The sequence below is a fragment of the Xyrauchen texanus genome, chromosome 21 (genome assembly GCF_025860055.1).
Source record: "Xyrauchen texanus isolate HMW12.3.18 chromosome 21, RBS_HiC_50CHRs, whole genome shotgun sequence".
In the NCBI taxonomy this organism is placed as follows: Eukaryota; Metazoa; Chordata; class Actinopteri; order Cypriniformes; family Catostomidae; genus Xyrauchen; species Xyrauchen texanus.
This window is the reverse complement of record NC_068296.1, coordinates 10,097,000-10,121,038: the sequence shown is the minus strand read 5'-3', so window position 1 is coordinate 10,121,038 and position 24,039 is coordinate 10,097,000. Positions and strand designations below refer to the sequence as shown.

The following is a 24,039-nucleotide window of genomic DNA, read 5'->3' as shown; positions in this document are numbered from 1 at the left end:
AGATAAATAAAAATGTATCTTGTTTTAAGGATTTTTAGATATTTCTGCAAAAAAACAATACAAAAATGATTATCAGGAATATGATTTTTGCCCTAATATCCAAAGGTCTTACTAGAAAAAAAGAAATTATGATCTAACATGAATTTTCTTGATAAAATAAATATGATTGTGCCTGGTAACTTGTGCATGTAAAATGGCTAGAAATAGCATTTTAGCTTAGCGTAAAGCTGACAATTTTTACAAGGTTTATTTATATTTCTTCTACTCCAAACTTTCTTCAAACTTACTTCTCTGTCTGCTTGTATGAATGTAACACATCATAAGAAAGTGTTTCTCCACTGCTCAAATGCACTTTGGATTGCATTATTTATATGTATAAATGTTTTCCATCTGAAAGGACAAAATATTAAATTAAATAAATGACAATAAAATGCAAAGTAATCTCTTCAGTAATCAAAATACTTTTTGAATGTAACTGTATTCTAAATACCAATGATTTAAATTGTAACTGTAGTTGAATAAAGTTACTTATATTTTGTATTTTAAATACATAATGCCGTTACATGTATTTTGTTATTCCCCAACCCTGCTTGTTGGTAAGGAATGGAGGAAGCAGGAAGCGCTTCATTGTTTACAAGAGAAACTTGCACAGATTAAGTTCCATTCACACACCAAAACAGTCCAATACCATCTCAAAACAAGACAACAAATAAAAATTTAATTTAATTTCCTAATAATAATAATAATAATAAAAACATCACTGCAGTAAATAACCATACTTTATTTCAGAGCAACGCAGAAATATATAGGCTATATGACTGTCAGGAATTCAAGCCACACAAGTTGTAGTTAGTGAAACCAAGTGTGAGAGCATTTACTGAGATTCACAGGATTTACAGCGTTTTTACACAGTGAGATCAATGGTACAGCTGATATCACACTGAAGAGAAGCTTCTCAAATTCACAAGGTTGATGTCCACAGAACTGAAGAAAAGGTAACAGTTTAAACAGCAGTGTAAGCACTAAACATATATTGACGAAGATCAAGAGCAAATACAGACAGGTAAAAAAACCACGGTCAAACTAGAGTCCTTTGTGTGAGAGTTGGCAGTGAAGTGGTGTGAAGGTGAGTTATTTATGTAGGGAGTGATGAGCGAGTGAATTGAGTGCAGGTGCGGTGAATTAGAAATCGGGTGATGAGGAGCTGAGTGTTGAGGGAGGTGCAGAGCCTGAGGGAGGCGTGACAGTGACACATACCTGAGTTTGTTGGAAAAACAGCACAGGCACAACTGATGAATTCAGATTTCAGCCCTTTGTTTCTTTCGATGGTCTGAAATCCTCAGGGGTAAAATGTTCACTGCACACCCTCCGATATTTGAGAGAATGTAGGGGTGTACTGATATCTAGGTCCAGCATGAAATGCCAGAGCGTCAATCGCTCATGATCATGTATAGGCAATTGTTGAAAAGTTTATATTTTTCCCTGTGTGCATTTTCATTGGGGTTTCCGAAGGATGAAGCATCCAGGATACACACATTAAATGTACACTTATACAAATACAAATCTATATCAAATACAATTAAACTTTTGTACTGCGCTGCTCCTCTTGTAAAAAATGATGCGCTTCCTGCGTCCTCCTCCACGCGTGACCTTTGAGCGCCCTTCACAGAGATGTACAGAAGTGAACATTTGTAGTTAAAAGGTATATAAGTGTTGTTTTGTTTCTAAAAATAATCAATCCTTTTGTTCAAAAGAAGTGAATGTACTCTTTTTTTGGTCGACTGGAGTCCCAGTAACTGGATGCACCTTAAATATGCATTTTGGGCCGTCAAAAAGAGTACATTCACTTGCATTGTTTAAAGGAGGAGGCCTGAAATGAAATCCTAAAAATCTTTAGAAACTCAGATACATCTTGGATGGCCTGAGGGTGAATAAATTATCATAAAATGTTCATTTTTGGGTGAACTATTCCTTTAAAAGGACTTTTATATGAAGTCACTTAAGGGCTGCCCCATGCTAATCCATTCATCATGATTTGCGTTTGCCCCCTCCTGTTGCAAACCTATGCCCTGCAATCTCTCTCTCTCTCTCTATCTCATCTCATGCAGCCTCCATCCTTCACATTCCCCAGGGAGTTCCTTAAACCAAGCATTCTGAGGATGAGCGATAAAGCTATCTAATTATATTCCTCATTTAAAGCCTGATCTATGGGCTGATTTTTTTCAGAGCCACCAAGGTCTGGTCTGGCCTCACCTCAACCAGCAGGGAATTATCTGAATGTATTTAACATGCACATATACATCAATACACACAATCTACATTCTTTTATCATATTTCATCCTGTGGATTGGGTTTGAGAGATATAAGCAAATATGCATATTGGAATATTTTTTTTGTTTTTTTGTCGGTAACGAAATGCACTATATAAGTGATTTATCATCCACAGCTACTGTGGATTATGACTTGGGTTGCAAGCACGTAGTATGTGCATATTAACAGCAAGGTATCGCTGCAGAACTAGCGTCTAATAAAGGGGTGTGATGTGTAGTATTCCCCTACTCCAGCCTGATATTCTCCTCACTACAGCACTCCATCTGCTTGATGCTCATCAGTATGCTAATTTATTCTAATAAGGGACAGTTAATAAACTGCAATTACGAATTGGCCAAGAGACGCGTTGCATACGATTGGCAGAAGCATGATTGGTGGATTGGTTTGAATGTGTGTATGTTTGGTTTTTGTCAGGGGTTGTAGCTCATTAAACAAGAAGCCATTCTGTTGGGGGGGGGGGGTGTTCTCTTCAAAATATTTTTTTTCCATCACTGGCACTATTCTGATAGCAGCCCATAGAAACGGACTTGCAGTTGGCACGTTGAATGTTATCTCCTTGGGACAAATCAGGCTTTCCTGAAATCAGTTCTTTTCAAGATTGGAAATGAAGACCAGAGCCTTGCTCCCTCAAACTTAACACAACTCTTAAATAGACAAGCCCACAAGAGACTCCTTTAAAAGTCTGCCCATTCAAACCGAACACAATGCTGCACTCTCCCTTTTATGTCAAAATTCGAACATGGTACTGCAAGGCCTCAGTGCTGTGCACTTGATTGGCAGATCTGAGATGTGACATTGTACAGATGAGATTTGCAGCATCTTTAGCCTTCTTGATTAAAGTTTTAAACCTCTCCTTAGGTGTGAGCAAACATAACCTACGTATTTGATAAAGAGTGTGCATGTCTGCTTCTGTAATTTTAATGTGCAGTATTTCAGCACAAAATCCTGCACAAGTGTCACAACATGCATATTTAAAATAAGTAATTGTTATTCTTTTCTGACAAGATGGGGCTTATATCTAAAGTATGCAAAAAAAGGCTGATTATAGAATGCATCGAATTCATAAACATCAGTGTTGTTTTACTGACATAAACAACAAGCTACTACTAGGGCTGTTCGATTCCAGAAATGTTGGAATCTACTTCGTAGTGTTGGGTTTGAGTCCACCTTAGTTGAGTCTGAGTCAAGTCCGAGTCTTTAAACAATCGAGTCCGAGTTGAGTCAGAGTCCACAAGGGGCCGAGTCGGAGTCAAGACCGAGTCCATAACTGACCGTGTCTGAGTCCGAATGAATCTCAAATAAATTCAATTATTTGTTGCTTTTCCCCTCTACTCAAACATAGACTAAAGAAAGTGAAAGCTTAAACCTAAATCCCTGGTGAATCTGTGTGCGTCTCACAGCAGCTGCCACAGAATATACAAAAAAATAATAATAACTATTGATATTTGCTTGAGCGGCAGCCGCGTTCGTCTGCAATCAGTCTGAACTCTTTAAATACTCTTCTTTAACTGCAAAAACATGGATATTAATAAATCTGTGTCATACATTTAACAGAAGTTTAGGTTCATACATAAACTTCGAATAGTACGTTTATTATAGTCTAAAATTAAATTATAAACAAAACATTTCACTGCCTAAAATATCCTAATATTTTATTGTGCATGGTTGAATGTTGTGAATGGTGGACAAATGCTGTAAAAAAAAATATTTTAAGCAGCTCATCAATGCTTTGAAGACAATCAATAATAATAACAATAGCAATAACGCCTGACTATTTAAAAAGTTATACAGTTAATTCATCAAGCTATTAAGGAGCAGTTCAAGTTGACATCACTGCGTGGACCACAAGAGACTTCAGACGCCTACATGTGCAGATAAATTACACCTAAGACTTAATATCCAATATTAATACTATTTTTATGAATTTTTATTTTGGTTGGTGACTTGACTCAATGAAGTTCTTGATTTTAAGTTTTGAACCACGATGAAACGCAATACGAGCACCGTCTTGGCTACATAAACACCACACACGATTTTACCAGTTGTCAGGTCCTGTGTCATATGAAACTGCCGCATTTAGTTTCTATTACATTGGATACATACCCGTCTTTATGTTTTCGTCATGCCAGCCTCCTCGATAGTCGATGTTATTACAGTAATCTCTGCAGTAACATTCAAGTGTATTGACGGACTGATGAGTGTGCTTGTGCAAGTATGTGTGCGTGTGTTTGCTTAAACACAGTGAAACAACTCTGGCTACATCTAAGAATTCAGGGGCTAATACAGCTGCATGTAGACAGAGATGTGTTCATTAATTTCTGATTTGTTATTTATTTTTCATTTTTTTCATTGCATCACAAATGTCATGGACTCGGCTAGTCCCAAAGGCTTGAGTCCAAGTCAAGTGTGAGTAAAAATGCATCCGAGTCCGTGACAAGTGGAAGTCCATTAAAATTGCACTCTTGAGTCCAAGTCCAAACTCGAGTACCCCAAGTCTAAAACTACGATTCCTTGTTTTTGAAATCGATTTAAGAGTTGTTTTCTGACTCATTTCCTCGATTCTAAAAACAATAAAAAAGGGAGGCTTTGTGTGGAGGCAATGCTACATTTCATAATATACATTGCGATATAAGCATTCTTTACACTATTTATGATAGAGTAAATGAAAGATGTTGACATTTTCTATTAACAGATCTATTCTAAAAATAAATATAGGTATAAATGCACATCCCAACCTACGAGTCAACTCTCGATTCTAAATACCTCTGAATCGAAGAATCAATTATTTTTGGAATTCTTGCTATAACCATACATCAAAGCTGGTGTCAAATTAAAGGAATTTTTAAAGGAATGCCTGTGAAAATGTTATTGTGATCATAGCAGCAGTAATTATTCAAATGATGATAAAATGATGAACATATCTCCCTAATATGTAGTCAAGCACACTTTTGTTTTTTAAGAGCAATTCATACTTTATTCCCAACTCCGAGTACTGTGGATATAATCATAATCAAGAAGTTCTGTAAACCTTGTGTGTCTTGTACTAGAGTAACTTATTTAGAAGGAGTAAAGACAGGAAATGTATATTCTTCCACTTTCCTGGGTGCCTTACTTCAGTAACTCATTCAGAAGCCGGAAAGTGCAATATAAATTGTTAGATGAAATAGACTGTTACCTTAAAATATTGCATATAAACACCCAAAAGTGGGGAAACCCAAATCTAAATAATAAATCCAATGGTGTTGTACTGATTCCCATAGAACTATAGGCTAATAGGTCTATTTTAAGAGATGCATGTTGTCTTCAAGTGCCCAGTCATAAATAGTTTAAATGAAATTTATGTTACGCTCTTGCAAACAGGAAGCAGATTAGCACAGTTCTGAGTATGTGATCAGTGACTGCATGTCTTCTCTCTTTTCAGGACCTCCAACCATCTCCAGCACACAGACCCATCAAGCTCCTCATGGTGAAAAGGGACAGATCAAATGTTTCATACGCAGCACGCCACCCCCAGACCGCATTGTGAGTAACTCAGTTCTGTCTTTCTCTCTCCTAGTGACTCAGCTCAGACAGGCTTGCAGCTGTTGAGGGGGTTGTTGCTGTTGTCACATGGCTTGCGACTCCATTAGTCTCAGTAAACACAGTCCAATAATGTACAACACACTCATGAGTTTAATAAATGAAATTGCATCTCAAATCATTTGTTTCCTCTCGATGAGTAAACGGGTATTAGACATGGCAGGCTTACGCCCCTAATTTCTCATTTAATGCATGCTTATGCCCTGTTACCACAGATCCAATTAGGATTTACCACTCTTAGATAAACTGTCTCCTCTCAAGGCCAATTATTGATGCATTACACACTCTACATGTGTATGTGTTTGCGGCTGTGTGCTTGGAAGTGCATAGGTAATCTCTCTGCACTGTTTACTCATGTGGCTTCGCTTTTATTGGCACGCTATTTTTAAATGTCAGCTGAATGGGAAAGACTGCTGCTGTGGTCCAGTATAAACAGCAATAACTTTAGAAGTGTAAGAATGTCCATAAATCCTTCCTGTGGCAAAACTAGTACAGTATTGTGCTAGCAACACCAAGGTTATGAGTTCAAATCTCAGAGATCCCATAGAAAAGCAAAATTCAAAATGATCTTCAAAATATATTTAATATCACAGTTGTTTCTCTTAGAAAGCAATGAGATTAAATCAAAATAAAAAAATAAATAAAGTATATTCTTCTAGGGTATATATTCTGAGAAAACAACCTAATATCAAAACTGTGCTCACATTTGCGAAGATACCCAAGTCTGCAATCAAAAGTAAAATATTTAACTTATAGAAAGATTTTTTTACCAGATTCCTAGATCAAATTATATTAGCTATGATATCCACATTAGTTTTATAGCTCTATATACTTACTGTATAATAACAAAGTTTAGTTTGTGTCTATTGTTGTTTCTCCTACAGAATTTTAAGAGAAACATCTGGAACACTTAAATGAAACATAATTTAGAGCTCCATTAAGTTTCCTGAGCTATGAAGTGACAACCAATAAAGCCAAGTAATAAAATTGTTAGTCGTTTTGGAAGTGTCAGCAAATGCATAAATGTAAAATACAGCGGTTGGAAGCAAGCATGGGTCTCTTTTTTTATTCTCTATCAGGCCTGGTCATGGAAGGAGACTGTCCTGGAGTCCGGGACATCAGGCCGTTACACAGTGGAGACAGTAAGCACAGAAGATGGAGTGCTGTCCACCCTCACCATGAGTAACATTGTACCTGCAGACTTCCAGACCATCTACAACTGCACCGCATGGAACAGCTTCGGCTCTGATACAGAGATCATCCGCCTCAAGGAACAAGGTGGGAGCCAAGGTTCGGCAGGTTTCAACTTCTCTTCTTGCCTGTGGTAGTGTAGTGAGGTACAGTGATGTAAACATGGTGTGTGGAATGTGTAGCCTGTGTAAGAACAGTGTGTCCTTTTTAGTGTGTTGTCATCATTTTCTGCATTCTTTCAATATATCAATTTATACATTTTAACATGATTAACAAGTCATGTCTATTTCACATGGATCCATTTTAGTTTATTTCTAAAAGTCTAAAATTTAGAATTTGTATTCAGCTTTAGCTATATGATTGTTTTTCTAGTCAACACCAATAATAATTACACATTTAACTGCCAACCGTTAAGTTGAATAAATAATTTAATAGCACATTTAATTTGCAACATTGCTACAGAGATACTGTACATTTTTATCTGCCCATTATATAAAAACTAGTTTTGCCACTTCAATGGCTCATTAACACTTATGTTTGGGTTCTGAGAGACCCCCAAGAAAATATTGCAGTATCGGGTTGATACTTAATGACTTGTCCTAATCTAATGAAAACTGATTATAAACAACAGTTCTAAACTTTCTCCAAGTCCATCACACATTATTCATGAAAATGTTAGGCTGAATTACACTACACAAATTTTAAAATATTAAGCACTTACCAACTTTGAAATTAACGACACACAAAAACAGGGCATCACACGCTACTTGACTGGAAATCACACACTACTCGACTCTGTCAAGTCAATCTGATCCAATTTTATCACAAACTTACATGGAAACAGTGTTGCCAGATTAGTTGGATGTTTTCTAGACCAATAATTGTTGAAACTATCCCGAATGTGTAAAAAAAAAGTCAAAATAATGTACACGACATCGAAGCGCATTCTAACCATAATGCCAAAGCACAGCTATTACAACTTTACCAACACAAATAATTTACAAAATGATAAAGGGTAACACTTTACAATAAGTTTTGTGACCAAAATTTGTTAACGTTAACAACATTAGATACATTTCTTAACAAAGAACAATACTTAAGCATTTATTACTCTTAGTTAATGTTGCTTTCAACATTACTACAATATGCAACATACTAATACATATTTAAAATCAGAGATTGTATTTAACATTAGTTCATGCACAAAGAATGTAATATAATGGGCAGCTGTGGTGGCTTGGCCACTAATCACAGGGTTAGCAAAAAGGCATACATTCTCAAGTGCAATTTCTCCATTGGTTTGCAAGAGTGTCAAATGGACATGGAAAAACAAAACTCCACAGATAAATCATGACATTAATAATTTTTCACCACTTTGTCATTGTTAAAATTGCGAGTGTTTTTAAAAGTTAAACTCCACTTGAGTGTTTGTTCACCATTGCCGTTTATTGAGCTTTGTGCACTCAATTTCCATTGGCTGCTCACCATATAAGTTGTGGAGCATAATACACTACAAGATTTCCTCTGTAGTTGTGGATAGTCAGCTCAAACATTTTTCATATCCTGAGACTAGATGGAATCATAGTCTGAGGGTACAAAATCAGAGCCTGCACCTATCATATATTACGTGATTTTGTCAAACTTGACTGGAGCCATCAAGTGTCAACTAGTGCCGACGAACACATACTCAGCCCAACTGAAAATCCGGGCTAAAATCTGTGTTAAAGTTAGGTAGTGTAATCCATCCTGTCCATTAGTTATATTTGGGGTCTCATGATTAAATACAGTGAATTTCCATATGATTTTATAATTGGTGCACACACTGTAGCAGTTCAGTCCTATCAGCTACCATTTGTTTTCTTGTATTTTTCTACATTTTATCTTTTGCAGGAGTCAAACTTACCCAAAAAAGAAGTATTGCATAACTCACATTTCTGAAATGTCTAGGTCTTTGTTCTGATAAATAAAAGAAAAATAATTGAACCTTAAAGCTTCAATATTGGCTGACAATTTGTAATAAACTCAGGCTTGGTGGTGGGCTTGAATCCATTTGCAGAAGTTTAATGAATCCAAATCAACATGATGGTCAAAAATACAGGTAAAGGTCAAGGATCAAAAATAGACAGTCCAACTTGGCAAACAAGAAAGAAACATGAATCCCAAAAACGTGAAGTCCATTAAACAGGCAAAATGTCATAACATGAAGCAGTCACAATGGCAATGCAGAAAATGCTCATTAAGGCAGGTAAGACTGGTAATACTTCAAAGTAACAATGGAAAGACATGGCTTTTTATATATTGCAAACAGGAAGTAAATGTAGAAGAAAATAGAGTGTGATCAGTATTGAGGTGATTGGAGGAAACAGATGTTATATAACCCCCCCCCCCCCCCGGGTGTCCCCTTGGTCTGGGTGGTCAGGGTGTGTTCAGTGGAAATTGTGGATAATGGTAGGATCCAGAATGTCCCTGGCAGTTAGCCAAGATCTCTCCTCTGGTCCGTAGCCCTCCCAGTCCACCAAATATTGCTCCTGGCCCCCTATTCTTCTTGAATCCATGATTTCCTTTATCAAGTATGCTGGGGCTCAACCAATCTCCAAGGGTGGTGGAGATTCAGGTTCTGTGGTTTCGCGGCCAGATGCAGGGTGGACTGGTTTCATCAATGATACATGAAATGAAGGAGGAATCTGGTAATTAGCAGGAAGCTCTAGTCTAAAGGTCACAGGATTTATTTGTCTGATGATATGAAATGGACCTACCTACCTGGGACTGAGCGTCCTGCTGGGTAGCCATAGATGCAGGTCTCTTGTGGAAAGCTAGACCCTCTGGCCTTGTTGTTAGTTGGGATGGGGGCATCTTCGGTGGTCTGCCTTGATCCTTTGAGCACAAATGGAACGTTGGAGCCTCATATGAGAGCTGTCCCACACCTGTTCACTCCTAATCCAGTCATCTACTGCCGGTACCACAGATAATTCACCAGACGAAGGGAACATGGGAGGTTGATAACACAGCACACATTGAAAGGGGGTTGGTGTGGATGAATAAGTTAATTAATTTTGGGCATATACTCCCCATGGAAGGATTTCACTCCACTTCTGTTGTTCACAACTACAGTATGACCTGAGGTAACTTCCAATCTCTGGGTTCAATCTCTCCACTTGCCCATTAGCCGGTGGGTGGTAGCCTGAGGTTAAACTGACATTTATGTCTAACTGTTATGCCGACTGCCTTCTATTGCCACAGATTTGCAAAAAAATTAAGGAGGTAGCCTACATCAAGCTTTGTGTAGGTACAGCTCATTGACTGACAAAGCCACTCATTACCATTTAGCTGCTAAATCTGGGCTCAGTCTTATAATTTAAATATACCAACAACAGCACAAATCTCGTATTAACCTCAGCCACAGCCACTCAAAGACACACAGGATTGCCAGAATTCACACAAAGTATGGTGAGCGATAATGACTGATGTAGGACTAAGTTTGTGCACATTCAAGACATGTTATGTGCATGCCATGCAGTAAATGTGTGTGATAATTGGCATATCTGCAGATTGATATGCTTGAAGTATAGGTACCTGTGTTTACCCTGCAAGGCAAGGTGAGGTGTTAATTGTCTGTGCTTGTTCCTTTGACTGAACGCCTTTGAGGTGCAAAAACGTTTTTGACACAGCATTTGACATTCCCATTTGTACAACACTTGTGCAGACAGGAAATGTGTTCGGGAGGGAATGATAGTATCTGTGTTGAACAGTTATTTTCTGGTTCCACTTGTCCTGCCCATGCTGTGTTATTGTAGAAGGCTATGTTTTTGTTGTCCACCAGAATCTCTCCCTGTTGCTGTAATCATTGGAGTGGCAGTTGGTGCTTTCGTCGCTTTCATCATCCTCATGGGAACCATAGGAGCGTTCTGCTGCACGCGCTCTCAGAGAAGTATGATCTTTCAGCCAATTGTTTGCCTGCACGTCCATCACTGGAATATGCTAAGTGCTCCTTAGTCAGAGACAGATCAGGGTGTTATTCATGTCACTTCACAGAAACCAAGCCTTTTTTTCTATTTCTTTCTTTTTTGTTGAGTGTCTGTGTTTCTTAAACCGAGCGCACAATATAATACTGAAGCTTGTTGACCTTTCATGTTTTAGGTAGCGATAGAGCAATATTTTTGGCAATTTTGAGATTATCAACATGGACCGTTGATGATATCCATTTAGCCCATTTCCAGAAATATTTTATATATATGTACATTTTTTAAATGTTTTATATGGTATGTACATATCACAGCATTTTTCTAGTGAAATGATCACCAGAGGTGCTACAAAACTATTACTTTTATTTCCTTTCACACAAATCAATGTGTGATGCGAAAGGGCAGATAATAAGTACATAAACAATTTTTACCCTGTTCAATATATTTTAACATTTGCATGAAATAACTAACAAAATTATAAAGCTTAGATCAAATTGCGAAGTAGCTGATAACTGGTGGAGTAACTGATAAGAGTGTTGCACTTATGAGGCAAAGGACTGTAGTATGAGTCCTGAAGAGCACATGAGACGAAAGTGTCAAAGAAGCACCATAAAATGACATGATTGCTTCAGCAATTGCGATATTTGTCACATTTGCTCTTTATTACACTATTGGTTAGGTTTAGGCTCAAGGTTTTGAGTAGGGAGATATGCTTTGTTGATTTCAAACTCGATATATCATTAATCTTAAAAATGTCATCTATTTGAGAGAAAATATAGCTTGCTTTTTAGCTACTCAGAGAACATTTCACCTCAGAACGGATGTGATACATGTAAGGAGCCAAGCAATATAATTTTGCAAAAATGTTTCCATGGTCACATAATTTTTATGAGGTCTGATTATAGACCATTTCAAGGACGTAAAAAATAACAAAGGAATTACAATGATACAGCGCATGTCTGATCCTAAACATTTCCAGTAGCGGCATCTTTATAACCTAAAACTGTAAAAAACAAAATGACTAGAACAATGACGAACAGCCAAAGAAATAGCAAAAGAGCACGTAAACGAGGCAGTAGGAATCAGGAGCCAAAAAAATTTAATAATAAAATAAAAAGTAAAACGGCTCCGCAACCAAATGAATGATGTGATCTTTAAGCTGTCTTGTGCAAATCATTGCAAAAAAAAAAAAATGCAAACTATTCTCGACAATCACAACCCACATTGTCTACGAATTTGAATGAGAACAATTTTTGAGATATTAGCTACAGTTTGGAAAAATAAAAACATCTTTTGATTTGCTTACACCCTTCAGTCTTGTAAGACGTGCTTGGCTTCGTTCGTTTTCATTTTACATCAACCATCCATTCTGATTATCAACAGAGAAAACATTGCATCCATGTACAGATTTAGAATAACGTTAAGCAGCTAAATTGAGCTTGCAGTACAATTGTTGGTGGCATTACTAGTGTTGAGCATGTTGTTGTTGTATGCCACAGAAGACACTCACCTGGTTATGCCTACACTGCCTACCTCCATCTGTGCTCAGCAGAGAGAACATGCAAGCAAAATTAAGACAGAAAGTAAGACCTGTTACCTGACCGTCACAAATTGTTTAAATACATTGTTCTTCAATGCGTCAAGATGTCTCTATGGTTCCTCTTATCTTAGCTCTTTGGCAATAGATTTAAGGTACTCTTACATGTATTTAAGTTGCTGTAAGTGATTTCAGCCATTGTGCTAAACTTGCTTATTTGCTAACCACACACTGCTAACTGCTCTGTCCAAAACCTTGCCTTCCGAAGAAGCAACATTTTTTGTTGTTGCTGTTTTAGCTATTAACAGAGCCTAGGGCTGTCATAGAGACTTGTCAGAACATCTAATTCAGTAATGTATGTTAGGTGTAAGGAACATTTATGAGTGAAATTTCCACTTTTAAAGGAGCTTACAGCACCTTTAAGGCAATGTGAAGTGACATGGTATAGAAATTACAGTTATTGACAAGACTAGAGTAACATATGCTTTCCTCTCAGATCTCAAAGGTGTGGTATCAGCCAAGAATGACATTCGTGTGGAAATTGTGCACAAAGATCACAATGCAGCACGAGAAAACGAGGAGCACTCTGCTATGAAACAGCTTATGGTGAGTCACTATCTGTACAAAAAGTAATGTTTAAACACCCCCTCTATATTACCCCATCAGCACCCCCAAATCAACCAGCTAGCTTATTATGCTAGTCCCTGTCACATCCGTAGCTAATGAATGCTAATCATCCCCACCCCAACACTAATAGTGCCTATCTACCTTGCCACTGCTAACATCAAACTCATGAATAATGTAAGATATGTGTGAGAACCCAGCTGGCCTGGAGGCCTATATTCAGCCTGCATTTCCTGGGAGGACATTGGCATAGCTACATGAAGCCATGGAAATGCCAGTGATCAAGTGGTCCTTATCTCCTGCAGCCCCTCTCTGAAAACACACACTGCCACCATCTTTAGGAATTTCACTCACAGCCATGCATGTCTCCGAGGCCCAGAATCACAGTTCTGTTTGAGGCTCTGGATGTAAAACATAACACAATACAAGATATAGAAGTTAGAATGTGAGGCTACCTCATAAAAATGCTGTTTACTGGCAAATTTTTGCTAATGACATGAAACATATTAATAGAATTATAATTTTTTTTTTCTTCATATCATTTAGCATTTTGGAGTATCAAAATGCAATTTGAGGGGAAGGGAGAGAGTAATATAAAGGTGAAAATGTGTATGGGTCTTTTTGTATTTCACAGATTGAACATGGAGAGTTTCAACAGGAGTCTGCTTTGAAGCAGCTTGAGGTACTCCAGGAAGAGGAGACAGAGTATCAGCACATCAAGGTATGCATCAATGGAATCTGAGGGAAAAGATTTAAGAAAATGTAAGAGAGGTTGATAAGTCCCACAAAACACATCCCATTAAAACGTTTTAAATGTAGAGTATAGTTTGAAACCTCTGCATTAATGTGACCTGGAATTAGCTGGCTTGTTACAATAATGTGGAGTGGTGGTGGCGTAGTGGCTAAAGAATAGGGCTGTTAATCAGAAGGTCACTGGTTCTAACCCCATGGCCACCACCATTGTGTCCTTGAGCAAGGCACTTAACTCCAGGTTGTTCCGGGGGGATTGTCTCTGTAATAATTGCACTGTAAGTCGCTTTGGATAAAAGTGTCTGCCAAATGCATAAATGTAAATGTAAATTAGTAAATGTAATAATGTATATATGTATTTGTCTTAGGATATATATATATATATATATATATATATATATATATATATATATATATATATATATATATATATATATATATATATATATATAAATTAACACAATTAATCGCACCATAATAAGGAAGATTCCTGAGAATGCTTGCAGGAATCTGTTTACTCCAGATGGCAGTAAGTCACATTTCAGCTGTATGTGCAACGCACAGTTTATACAGTGAAGAAAACACTTCAGTAGGCAGAACAACGCAAACTTCTTTGCACTACATTCTTGTGTTCAAAACACTTGTAGGAGCGCAAATGCGAACTAAGGAATCTCAAGATGTGTTTAAAGATTGAGTATTAAACTATATTTAACTTGAAATGGAGAACTAAACAGTTTATGTTTATGACACAACACACCCGAGACGCTACACAAGCATGTCTGACTCAGGTGTAAATTGACAGGCTCTTAAAGAAGCCCTCATAATAAATCTCCAACTGATTGACAAATTCACTTGTGAAATGGATTGCTGTGAACTGTATGTCAATGATTGACTTATGATCAATAATATGGTAGTAAACAATACATTGTATTCTATTGTCTTATCAACGATTAACTCTTCTGCTACAAGAATGTAATGCATTTTAATTATCTGAATATATTTGATTATTTAAAAATATTTAAAGAGTTGAGTTATTGTTATATGAGAGGCTTTCTCAGCAAATATTTGTATATGCGATTAATCACGATTAATTAATCGGAACACAATGTAATTAATTAGATTACAATTTTGAATCAATTGAAAGCACTAATATATGTATGTGTGTACATATATATGACAGAATGAAAGTGTTAATGCATGCGATTAATTAAAGTTTAACGTGTTGATATTTTTTTTTAAAGCAATAAAGCATTTACCATTAATACAGCATAAACACCGGAGTCATTAAACTGATGCACGTGCCACAGCGCCAGAGCCCTTCTACAGAGTGTGCCTACAAGCTAAGCATAAAATAGTATAACGAGTCGGCGCCGTAGACATTCTATGAGCAGTAGTTTCAAAACACGCTAGTTGACTGTTAAGCTGTCTCCTATGATAGAGCCGCGGAGGTTGTTATCTTAATAAGTAAAATAATTATGACAGCATGACAGCGCTTCCCTGTAAAATGTTGGAGAAAGGACTTATTAACAGCCGCGGCCCATGCATTTTAAGTCTAGGCCTTCAGTGCGATTCATGCCATTAAGAAAACACATATTCACAATGAATAAGACACCGTATGTATTGCGTGGCAGTCAACTAATAATACCAATTGACATTTAAAAAAATGCCCATGTACGAAAGCCAGAACCAAAGAGGTCTAATACCATAAAAAGCTCTCTAATAATATTTGCGATTTAAATTTTGCTTGCAATACATTTAGTTTCGTAAGGTTACATGATTTCTTTTCAAAACTCGATCTGACTCTGAATGCTAAAGCAGCCTAATTTACACTTAGAAAACTCCTGATGTTGCTATAACAATGCAAAAAGCACTTATCAATTAGCTTGAAGTGAAAATCAGTCCTTCTTTCCTGTTTAATTAATCAATCTCGAGATCATGCAGAACATCTTATTTTTTAAATCCATAAGGATCTCTTTCTCAACGGCAATAACAGCAGTGATGGCAGTCGACTATCTGACTTTAGATGCCTATTCACTTGCACTGTTGAGGGATTCTGTGGAAATTCTGAAGGTCTGACAGGGTGGAGTCCAGACCCACGCCTGCTTCGGTTAAGGAGCATGGCTTCGGGCATGTCATCTGTGAATTAGATGTCACAATTTGCTTGTTTTTTGTTATTAATTTGTAGATTAATTAGGAGTGGAAAGCGATTGGAAATACATAAGAAAAAAGGTCAAAGAGAATGAAAGGATGAAAAAATATTTATTTATTAGACGTTACGCCAGCAGAGAAGGCTTTGCTGGCCCTGACAAATCGCCACTGCCTATTAACATTATTTGATATACAAAACATGCACAGATGGGACTTGTGATAGACATCAAGTATTGTTCAGCCTATGTAAGGCACATTTAAATTACCACTGAAGCACACCAAATCTTAACTATCACCAAAACGCAGAATGAGACGTCTTTGTTTGCGAGTGCTTTTCATGGTGAGTTTAAAGGAGCACAGGTCACTGGCGTTGCTGTTTTGATGCGAATCATGAACGCAGCTTCATGATTGTTGCAGGAAAGTGGACAGCCACAGTCTACCGGCAGAATATTGTGCAGGGACACACATTCAACATGGCCTTAACATTGCTTATCAGTAAAATAGGGTAGGCTATGTGCAAGTTTAAAATACTCAAGACATGTTTTCCACATATATATCACATTACAACTTTTTTATGTACCAATATATAAATAAATACAACTCAGACCAATATATGATTTTGCTAATAATGTGTTGAAAGGCAATCGTTTATAAAATTGGTAGCCTATATTTTAGTCTAACCTTCCTGTGATGGGGAGGGCTTGACTTCACTGCTTCAAGCTGCTCATTCAAACAGATAAGGAAAATAAAATGTGCACTCCTACAATAATCTACAACGTATTACAATATAAACAATTAACAGTAAACAATGTCATATTTCATCAACACTATATCATCATCTTTAGCTGCTCATTAGAGATCGCTTGTCATACATTTTCAATTTGGCTTAATGATTGCGAAATGCTCTGAAACAACTGGAAAAACTTACAAGCCCCTGTGCGCTTAGAGAAAATACAGCAGTGCTGCATTTGTTTAATTAAATCATATTATTTTGAAGTTTGAAGTTATTGTATCATTTAAGATATTTTTTTGACCTATAATTTTGGAAAACTGAATATGACATTTTAAGACTTTAAGGATCTGCTGGAATCCTGATAAATATGCAAGCTATGTGGGGACTAGTTCTTTAGATTAGTCAAACCCCCACTTAGACTTTGGAAAATGTTTAATGTTACTTGAATTGGAGATATTTTAGTGCATTGACTTTATACTGTGGAAGGCTTTGTTTGGAAATGTTACTAAAGCTATATATTGCTATTTATTGTTTTGTTTTCTTTCCTAAGATGGAAATAAATGAATTCTGACAATAAAATAAATATATATATATATATATATATATATATATATATATATATATATATATATAGTGTCAAATTTCAGCACTTTTAAAATCTGCAATTAATCATGATTAACTATAAATGTGATTAAAAATATTAATCAATTGATGACATTTTATATATATATATATATATAAAATGTGTGTGTATATACACTCACCTAAAGGATTATTAGGAACACCTGTTCAATTTCTCATTAATGCAATTATCTAATCAACCAATCACATGGCACATTGCGTCAATGCATTTAGGGGTGTGGTCCTGGTCAAGACAATCTCCTGAACTCCAAACTGAATGTCAGAATGGGAAAGAAAGGTGATTTAAGCAATTTTGAGCGTGGCATGGTTGTTGGTGCCAGGCGGGCCGGTCTGAGTATTTCACAATCTGCTCAGTTACTGGGATTTTCACGCACAACCATTTCTAGGGTTTACAAAGAATGGTGTGAAAAGGGAAAAACATCCAGTACGCGGCAGTCCTGTGGGCGAAAATGCCTTGTTGATGCTAGAGGTCAGAGGAGAATGGGCCGACTGATTCAAGCTGATAGAAGAGCAACTTTGCCTGAAATAACCACTCGTTACAACCGAGGTATGCAGCAAAGCATTGGTGAAGCCACAACACGCACAACCTTGAGGCGGATGGGCTACAACAGCAGAAGACCCCACCGGGTACCACTCATCTCCACTACAAATAGGAAAAAGAGGCTACAATTTGCAAGAGCTCACCAAAATTGGACAGTTGAAGACTGGAAAAATGTTGCCTGGTCTGATGAGTCTTGATTTCTGTTGAGATATTCAGATGGTAGAGTCAGAATTTGGTGTAAACAGAATGAGAACATGGATCCATCATGCCTTGTTACCACTGTGCAGGCTGGTGGTGGTGGTGTAATGGTGTGGGGGATGTTTTCTTGGCACACTTTAGGCCCCTTAGTACCAATTGGGCATCGTTTAAATGCCACGGCCTACCTGAGCATTGTTTCTGACCATGTCCATCCCTTTATGGCCACCATGTGCCCATCCTCAGATGGCTACTTCCAGCAGGATAATGCACCATGTCACAAAGCTCGAATCATTTCAAATTGGTTTCTTGAAAATGACAATGAGTTCACTATACTAAAATGGCCCCCACAGTCACCAGATCTCAACCCAATAGAGCATCTTTCGGATGTGGTGGAACGGGAGCGTCGTGCCCTGGATGTGCATCCCACAAATCTCCATCAACTGCAAGATGCTATCCTATCAATATGGGCCAACATTTCTAAAGAATGCTTTCAGCACCTCGTTGAATCAGTGCCACGTAGAATTAAGGCAGTTCTGAAGGCGAAAGGGGGTCAAACACAGTATTAGTATGGTGTTCCTAATAATCCTTTAGGTGAGTGTATATATATATATATATATATATATACACATACACACACACACACACACACACACATGCATACAGTACTTTATATATGCGTCTTTGTGTGTCTCAAATGAGCTATTTTCCACTTTAAATGTATCAACTGTATTAGCAAACTAAAAAAAAAAAATTGTTCAAGAAGTATGTTTCACTGCCACCTCTATCTGCTCCCTATGTGTAGATGAGTGTGTAAAATCAGCAGTGTGAGCAGGAAAAGCAGCGCACAGATACAGAGTGCACACAATTCCTGCCGCCTGATAAAAACAAACCTGACAACGCCTTTCTCGAGTTGTCACAGAGAAGTCGCCTAACGGTGATTATCGTCTCTCCCCCGCAAGATCCTTCCTGTACATCCACTTAAAATGGTATCCACGCCATGGCACCTGTTCTGCTTCTTAGCAACTGTGCCCAGATAGCACCACGACAACGATAGAAGCCATGGCATCAAGTTGCCTCACTTTGATTATTTCTTTCCATGCAGGATTTTAAAGACCAGAATTCTGAAGTCCAATTAAAGCTGAAAAGAAGACTGAGAGCTGTTGCAGTAACACCAGATTGTGTATTATGATAATTTAACTTAATTAGCCTGGAATAATATTTTAAGATTCCTACTAAATATGGCCATATTACTTCAGATCTTATCTTTCTGTTTGCTTATTTCTTGCCTTCCTATAGTACCATCATTTTTGTTTCAGAGCATTTATAATGAAACAGAATAGATGCTAAATCTCCAGTGGTCGCCAAGTCTGTGCTTTTACTGGTGGGCATTCCTTCTTGACCACTGTATCTTTAACTGTTTTATGCGGCGGATCACTGTCTGCAATCCCATTGGCAGCTCTGCTCAACATTGCCACATCACCAACGTTCAAAATGTCACTATGTCACCATGTCAGCTCTTATGAAAAAGCAACACCTTCAGGTCACTTTGTAGCTAAAATACGCCGTCAATGTGAATTCTCTTTTAAAACCATTATTTTTCATTTGATTATTTGTTGATTATAGTGATTTTACTGTAATCTTTTGAGGTAAAGGATACGTCTTTACACTTGTTGACATGATCTGTATGTTATTTTTCCTCAAAGGATCCCACTAATGGATACTACAGTGTGAACACATTTCAGGAGCATCATGGAACACCAACCATCACAATGGCAGGAAACCAAGCCACGGAGATTCGCCGAGATCCTGGCACGGCCACCACCGGCAAGCAGCGGGTACCAACAGGAATGTCTTTCACCAACATCTACTCTACCTTGGGTGCTGGGCCCAACCGCCTGCATGACTACAGCCAGCGGTTTGTGCTGGGCATGGGCAGCAGTTCCATCGAGCTGTGTGAGCGAGAATTCCAGCGGGGATCGATGAGCGACTCCAGCTCTTTCCTGGACACACAATGCGACAGCAGTGTCAGCAGTTACAGCAAGCAGGATGGCTACATACAGTTCGACAAGGACAGCAAGGCCTCAGCCTCCTCCTCATCCCATTACTCTCAATCATCGTCCCAGAACTCAGATCTTACACGGCCCCTGCAGAAACGTATGCAGACCCATGTCTGACCAGGACTGGCTATAGGTGGACATAAGACAGAGCAACCCAGCTCTGGGTTTGGCCAAAGGGGTTTGAAACCCCCCCAGACAAGAATCAGGAACCAATTCAAGCACATCTAGCACACCAGTTTCATTTTATCCTCTACTTACTTTGCTTGTATTTCTTCCTCATATTTGTCAAACTCTTATTTACAGCTTATTTAAAGCCTTTCCATTTTCAGAGACTTGCTTGAGCCCATGGACTACCTTTCCCAATGCCCTAAATGTCTGGGCCAAAAACTTCCTCAAACAACCATGTGCCACAGTGATGTTTCTTGCCAATGTAGAAATATACAAGGACCTGAGAACTGAACCAGTGTTCTTACTTAAGTTCCCTTGACAGCTTTGAATGAGTGAACTTATCAGAGGGAACACATAGCAACGGGGCTTGTAAAAAAGCATTAGTATTTTAAGAGAGCTGATGAAGGCTACTCTCCTAACCTCTGTAGTCAATACACTCCATTCCATTATTTGAAGACAATGCTCTGTTGATCCTGTACAGTTACGCATAAGTTGTATGTACGATGTCTAAATGCCTCTCCTTTAGCACAGCTAGCTAAACAAAAGGATAAAAAGAAAAGTAAAAAAGGACATGTAGGAGCTTAATTAATAAATAATGTCAGTCAGAATCTTTGGATTCCAGTCCAAGGTTGTTGAAAATGTCAGATTGAAAATTGTTCTGAGCTGTCAGTTTTCCATTCAGATATAATATATATTTGTGTACTTTATTGTTCTTTCTTTCTTACTGAACATTCTTTATTTTCAAAGTTTTGTGTTTTTCAAACATCATGGATTATAATTACTGGCTATTGGACTTGACACTGGGAACTGAGATGATTATTTAATCTATTCTACTTTGCCTTAAGGTGTGCCGACATTCCAGTCAAATATGTGGCAATAAGAGGATTTTTTTTAATAGTAATATTTCTGCAGGGGTTTGGTTTGGTGTGGATGATGCACTGATGATTGGAACAATAATGTTGCTTGGATTTTAAAAAGAAAATATGCACTATGTATTATGTCCTGTTATGTGAAGTCAAATTATAATGCTTAAAATCATCCTTCCAATTCATAACATGTCATCATAGCTTGTTACACAGTGCTAGATACATTTTTCAAATTGCTTTTTTATTGCATTTAAAACAAAAAATTAGTTCACAGTAAATTAAGTTATAGATGACACAAATGTACATTTTGCTCTGCTTTAAAACTTCTGTCTACTGTGGTTGGCATTGGACTACATTGATACTCTCACTGTTATAAGTGAGCAAATTGTGTACATTTTTGGAATGGGGTGTGGGTGGTGGGCATTAATGCTTATTGTAAGTGTATGTTCTTTTCTTTTTTTGACATTGCAACCTATGGAACTATTAATAACAAGCACTTCTACACTTGTATGATAAAATCGCTCATAGTCTCCAATCAGTGTACTGAAGAGTTATTTAAAATAACAAAGATCAAGCTAGCACTGCAAATTACATGTGATGTGCAGAGAGACACAATCAGATATTTAAAACCATAATCTGCAACCATGTGATATCAGACATTTGGCAGATTACACTGCTTGATAAAGCACATTTTCATGGCAGGAGTTGAAGCTCCAAAACAGGAAACCAGTTCTATCTTTTTGCTAACTGCACATCCATATACATATTTTTGTCTGTAATTAAATGTTTTGCATCATTTGCAAAGTACGAATATGCTTGGGGTCTTCACAAATGTTTGCAATTCTATGACTTTTGCCACAAATCCAATTATTTTGGTCCATCTACTTTGCGAAATGACGCATCAGATTTGGATGCATACAATTGATTAGATTATTTGCTCTAATTCTTGAGGCATTCAATGGTTTAGGTATTTGTATCCGGAAATATTCAGACAAAAATAAACAAATAATAAAAAATGTGGCAGCATGTCTCCAGTACTAGAGAAAGGAGTACAGCCATTATCTATGTGGTGTTATATTAAGTGGCATAATTGGATGAAATTGCCATTGACCCCTTAAAACAAGGTTCAGACTTGTACTAGAATGTGCAGCAATTGTGCTTAAACCAAATGATACCAAAACGTCTCTCACTACCAATGTTTTCTTAGGTTATAGAGCTCTGAATCCACATTTAGGTGATTAACCCCTCTGGTCTGACTCTGTACTACCTCACAACTGCACAAACACAGATTGGGTATGAAAGCTCTCAGAGTGTTTGCATATAAAAGCTTCCAACTCTCCACTCTTTTATCTCCTCTTCAAGTTATCTCCCAGTCTCCCCCACTCATAAAGACAAATATGACCAGAGGCGATTCCCTCATAAAAAAAACTAGAAGCAACTTTGTGAATCTCTCACTTGAACTGTGAAGATCTTGAGGTTTTAACCCAGAGGAAGAGTTTTGATTTGCACCAACCTGACAATCCCTCCCTGCCATCCGAGTACAAGAAACACTGCAGGCGTGACACAACTGAGTCAGTCAGTGCTGTAAGCACTTTATGTATGATTATATTTGTGGAATTTCAATGGGTTTCATACATGAGTGCTGTTGGATCAGTACAAATGATTGGTGCCCATTGTGAGGCTTAACCACAACACTTGCTACACTGTACTGTATATAAATCCCTCATGCTCTCTGTTTGTAATTTTGTAGTTATTTTGCTTTGTTCCTCAGTCAATTTGAGAAGTAAAGGGCAGAAAACAAATTGTGCCATCGATACTGCACAAACGATCACTCTTTATTTGATTTCTCTCCACTGACGCCATTTCCAGTGAAGCTTACTTTAGCTGAGCAGTTTAAAATTGAGTGTTCACATGTGACTTACCCTGGGCTATCTCTCAAGGAATAAACAATTTCCTGAAAGGTATGAAGTAGATCTAAAATGTACCAAAACAATTTTCACTTCATTAACACTGTTATCAATTTTAGATGTGGACTTAAATAGTTACGGAGGCATATCATTCAGAGCTTTTTTCATATATGTTAAATTAATAAATTCTAAAATAATTTGTCTAAAATGTTTGTTTGGCCTATATGGTGTGCATTATGGTTAAGTGATGGAATACTTTAATGATATTCTATTATATTTATTTAATTATGGATTATGTTCAATAAACACATTTATAATTTTTTTTACATTTTTTTTATTGGTGAATAATTTTGGATAATGCTGCCATATTGCAATCATTATTTTTTTTCCTTAAAAAGTAGCAATTTCTCTTCTAATTACATTCATGTTTCTTTTATGAATTTACATATTTATTCGATTACAAATTATCAATCAATCTCATTGATGCTATGATTCACAATGTTTTTCAGTTGAGGGTGCTATTGTGCCACTGTTGAATTTGACAGCCACAGAAACATACAACACTGCTTTTTTACTCTGTTTTGGTCTCAAAATTATCTTTCGAAGGCGGGGTTTGAATGAGGAGGTGTGGCTAATTCAACTAATCAGTCACGTGAAAGCTCCAGAATGCTAAAATCACTTACAAGTACCTTTAAGTTATTATTGCCCTCAAAAGCCTTTTTTCTGAATAGCGAGAAAGTGTTAGAAAACGATATAATGATGTGATGGCCACATTAGGATAATGCAATACATAGTGCTGGACAAT

At 37.3% G+C, this 24,039-nt stretch overlaps 1 protein-coding gene across 1 annotated transcript in view; it reads left to right on the top strand.

Moving 5' to 3' along the window:
- LOC127661993 (kin of IRRE-like protein 3) overlaps positions 1-22,339 on the top strand; it is a 245,909-nt gene extending 223,570 nt beyond the window's left edge. The window contains exons 10-16 of the mRNA XM_052153000.1: positions 5,753-5,853; positions 6,990-7,188; positions 10,922-11,029; positions 12,563-12,646; positions 13,097-13,206; positions 13,859-13,945; positions 19,940-22,339. Of these exons, the coding sequence (XP_052008960.1) occupies positions 5,753-5,853; positions 6,990-7,188; positions 10,922-11,029; positions 12,563-12,646; positions 13,097-13,206; positions 13,859-13,945; positions 19,940-20,410 (1,160 nt within the window). The 3' untranslated portion in view covers positions 20,411-22,339. The remainder of the gene's footprint in view (positions 1-5,752; positions 5,854-6,989; positions 7,189-10,921; positions 11,030-12,562; positions 12,647-13,096; positions 13,207-13,858; positions 13,946-19,939) is intronic.
- The last annotated feature ends 1,700 nt before the right edge of the window (positions 22,340-24,039 follow it).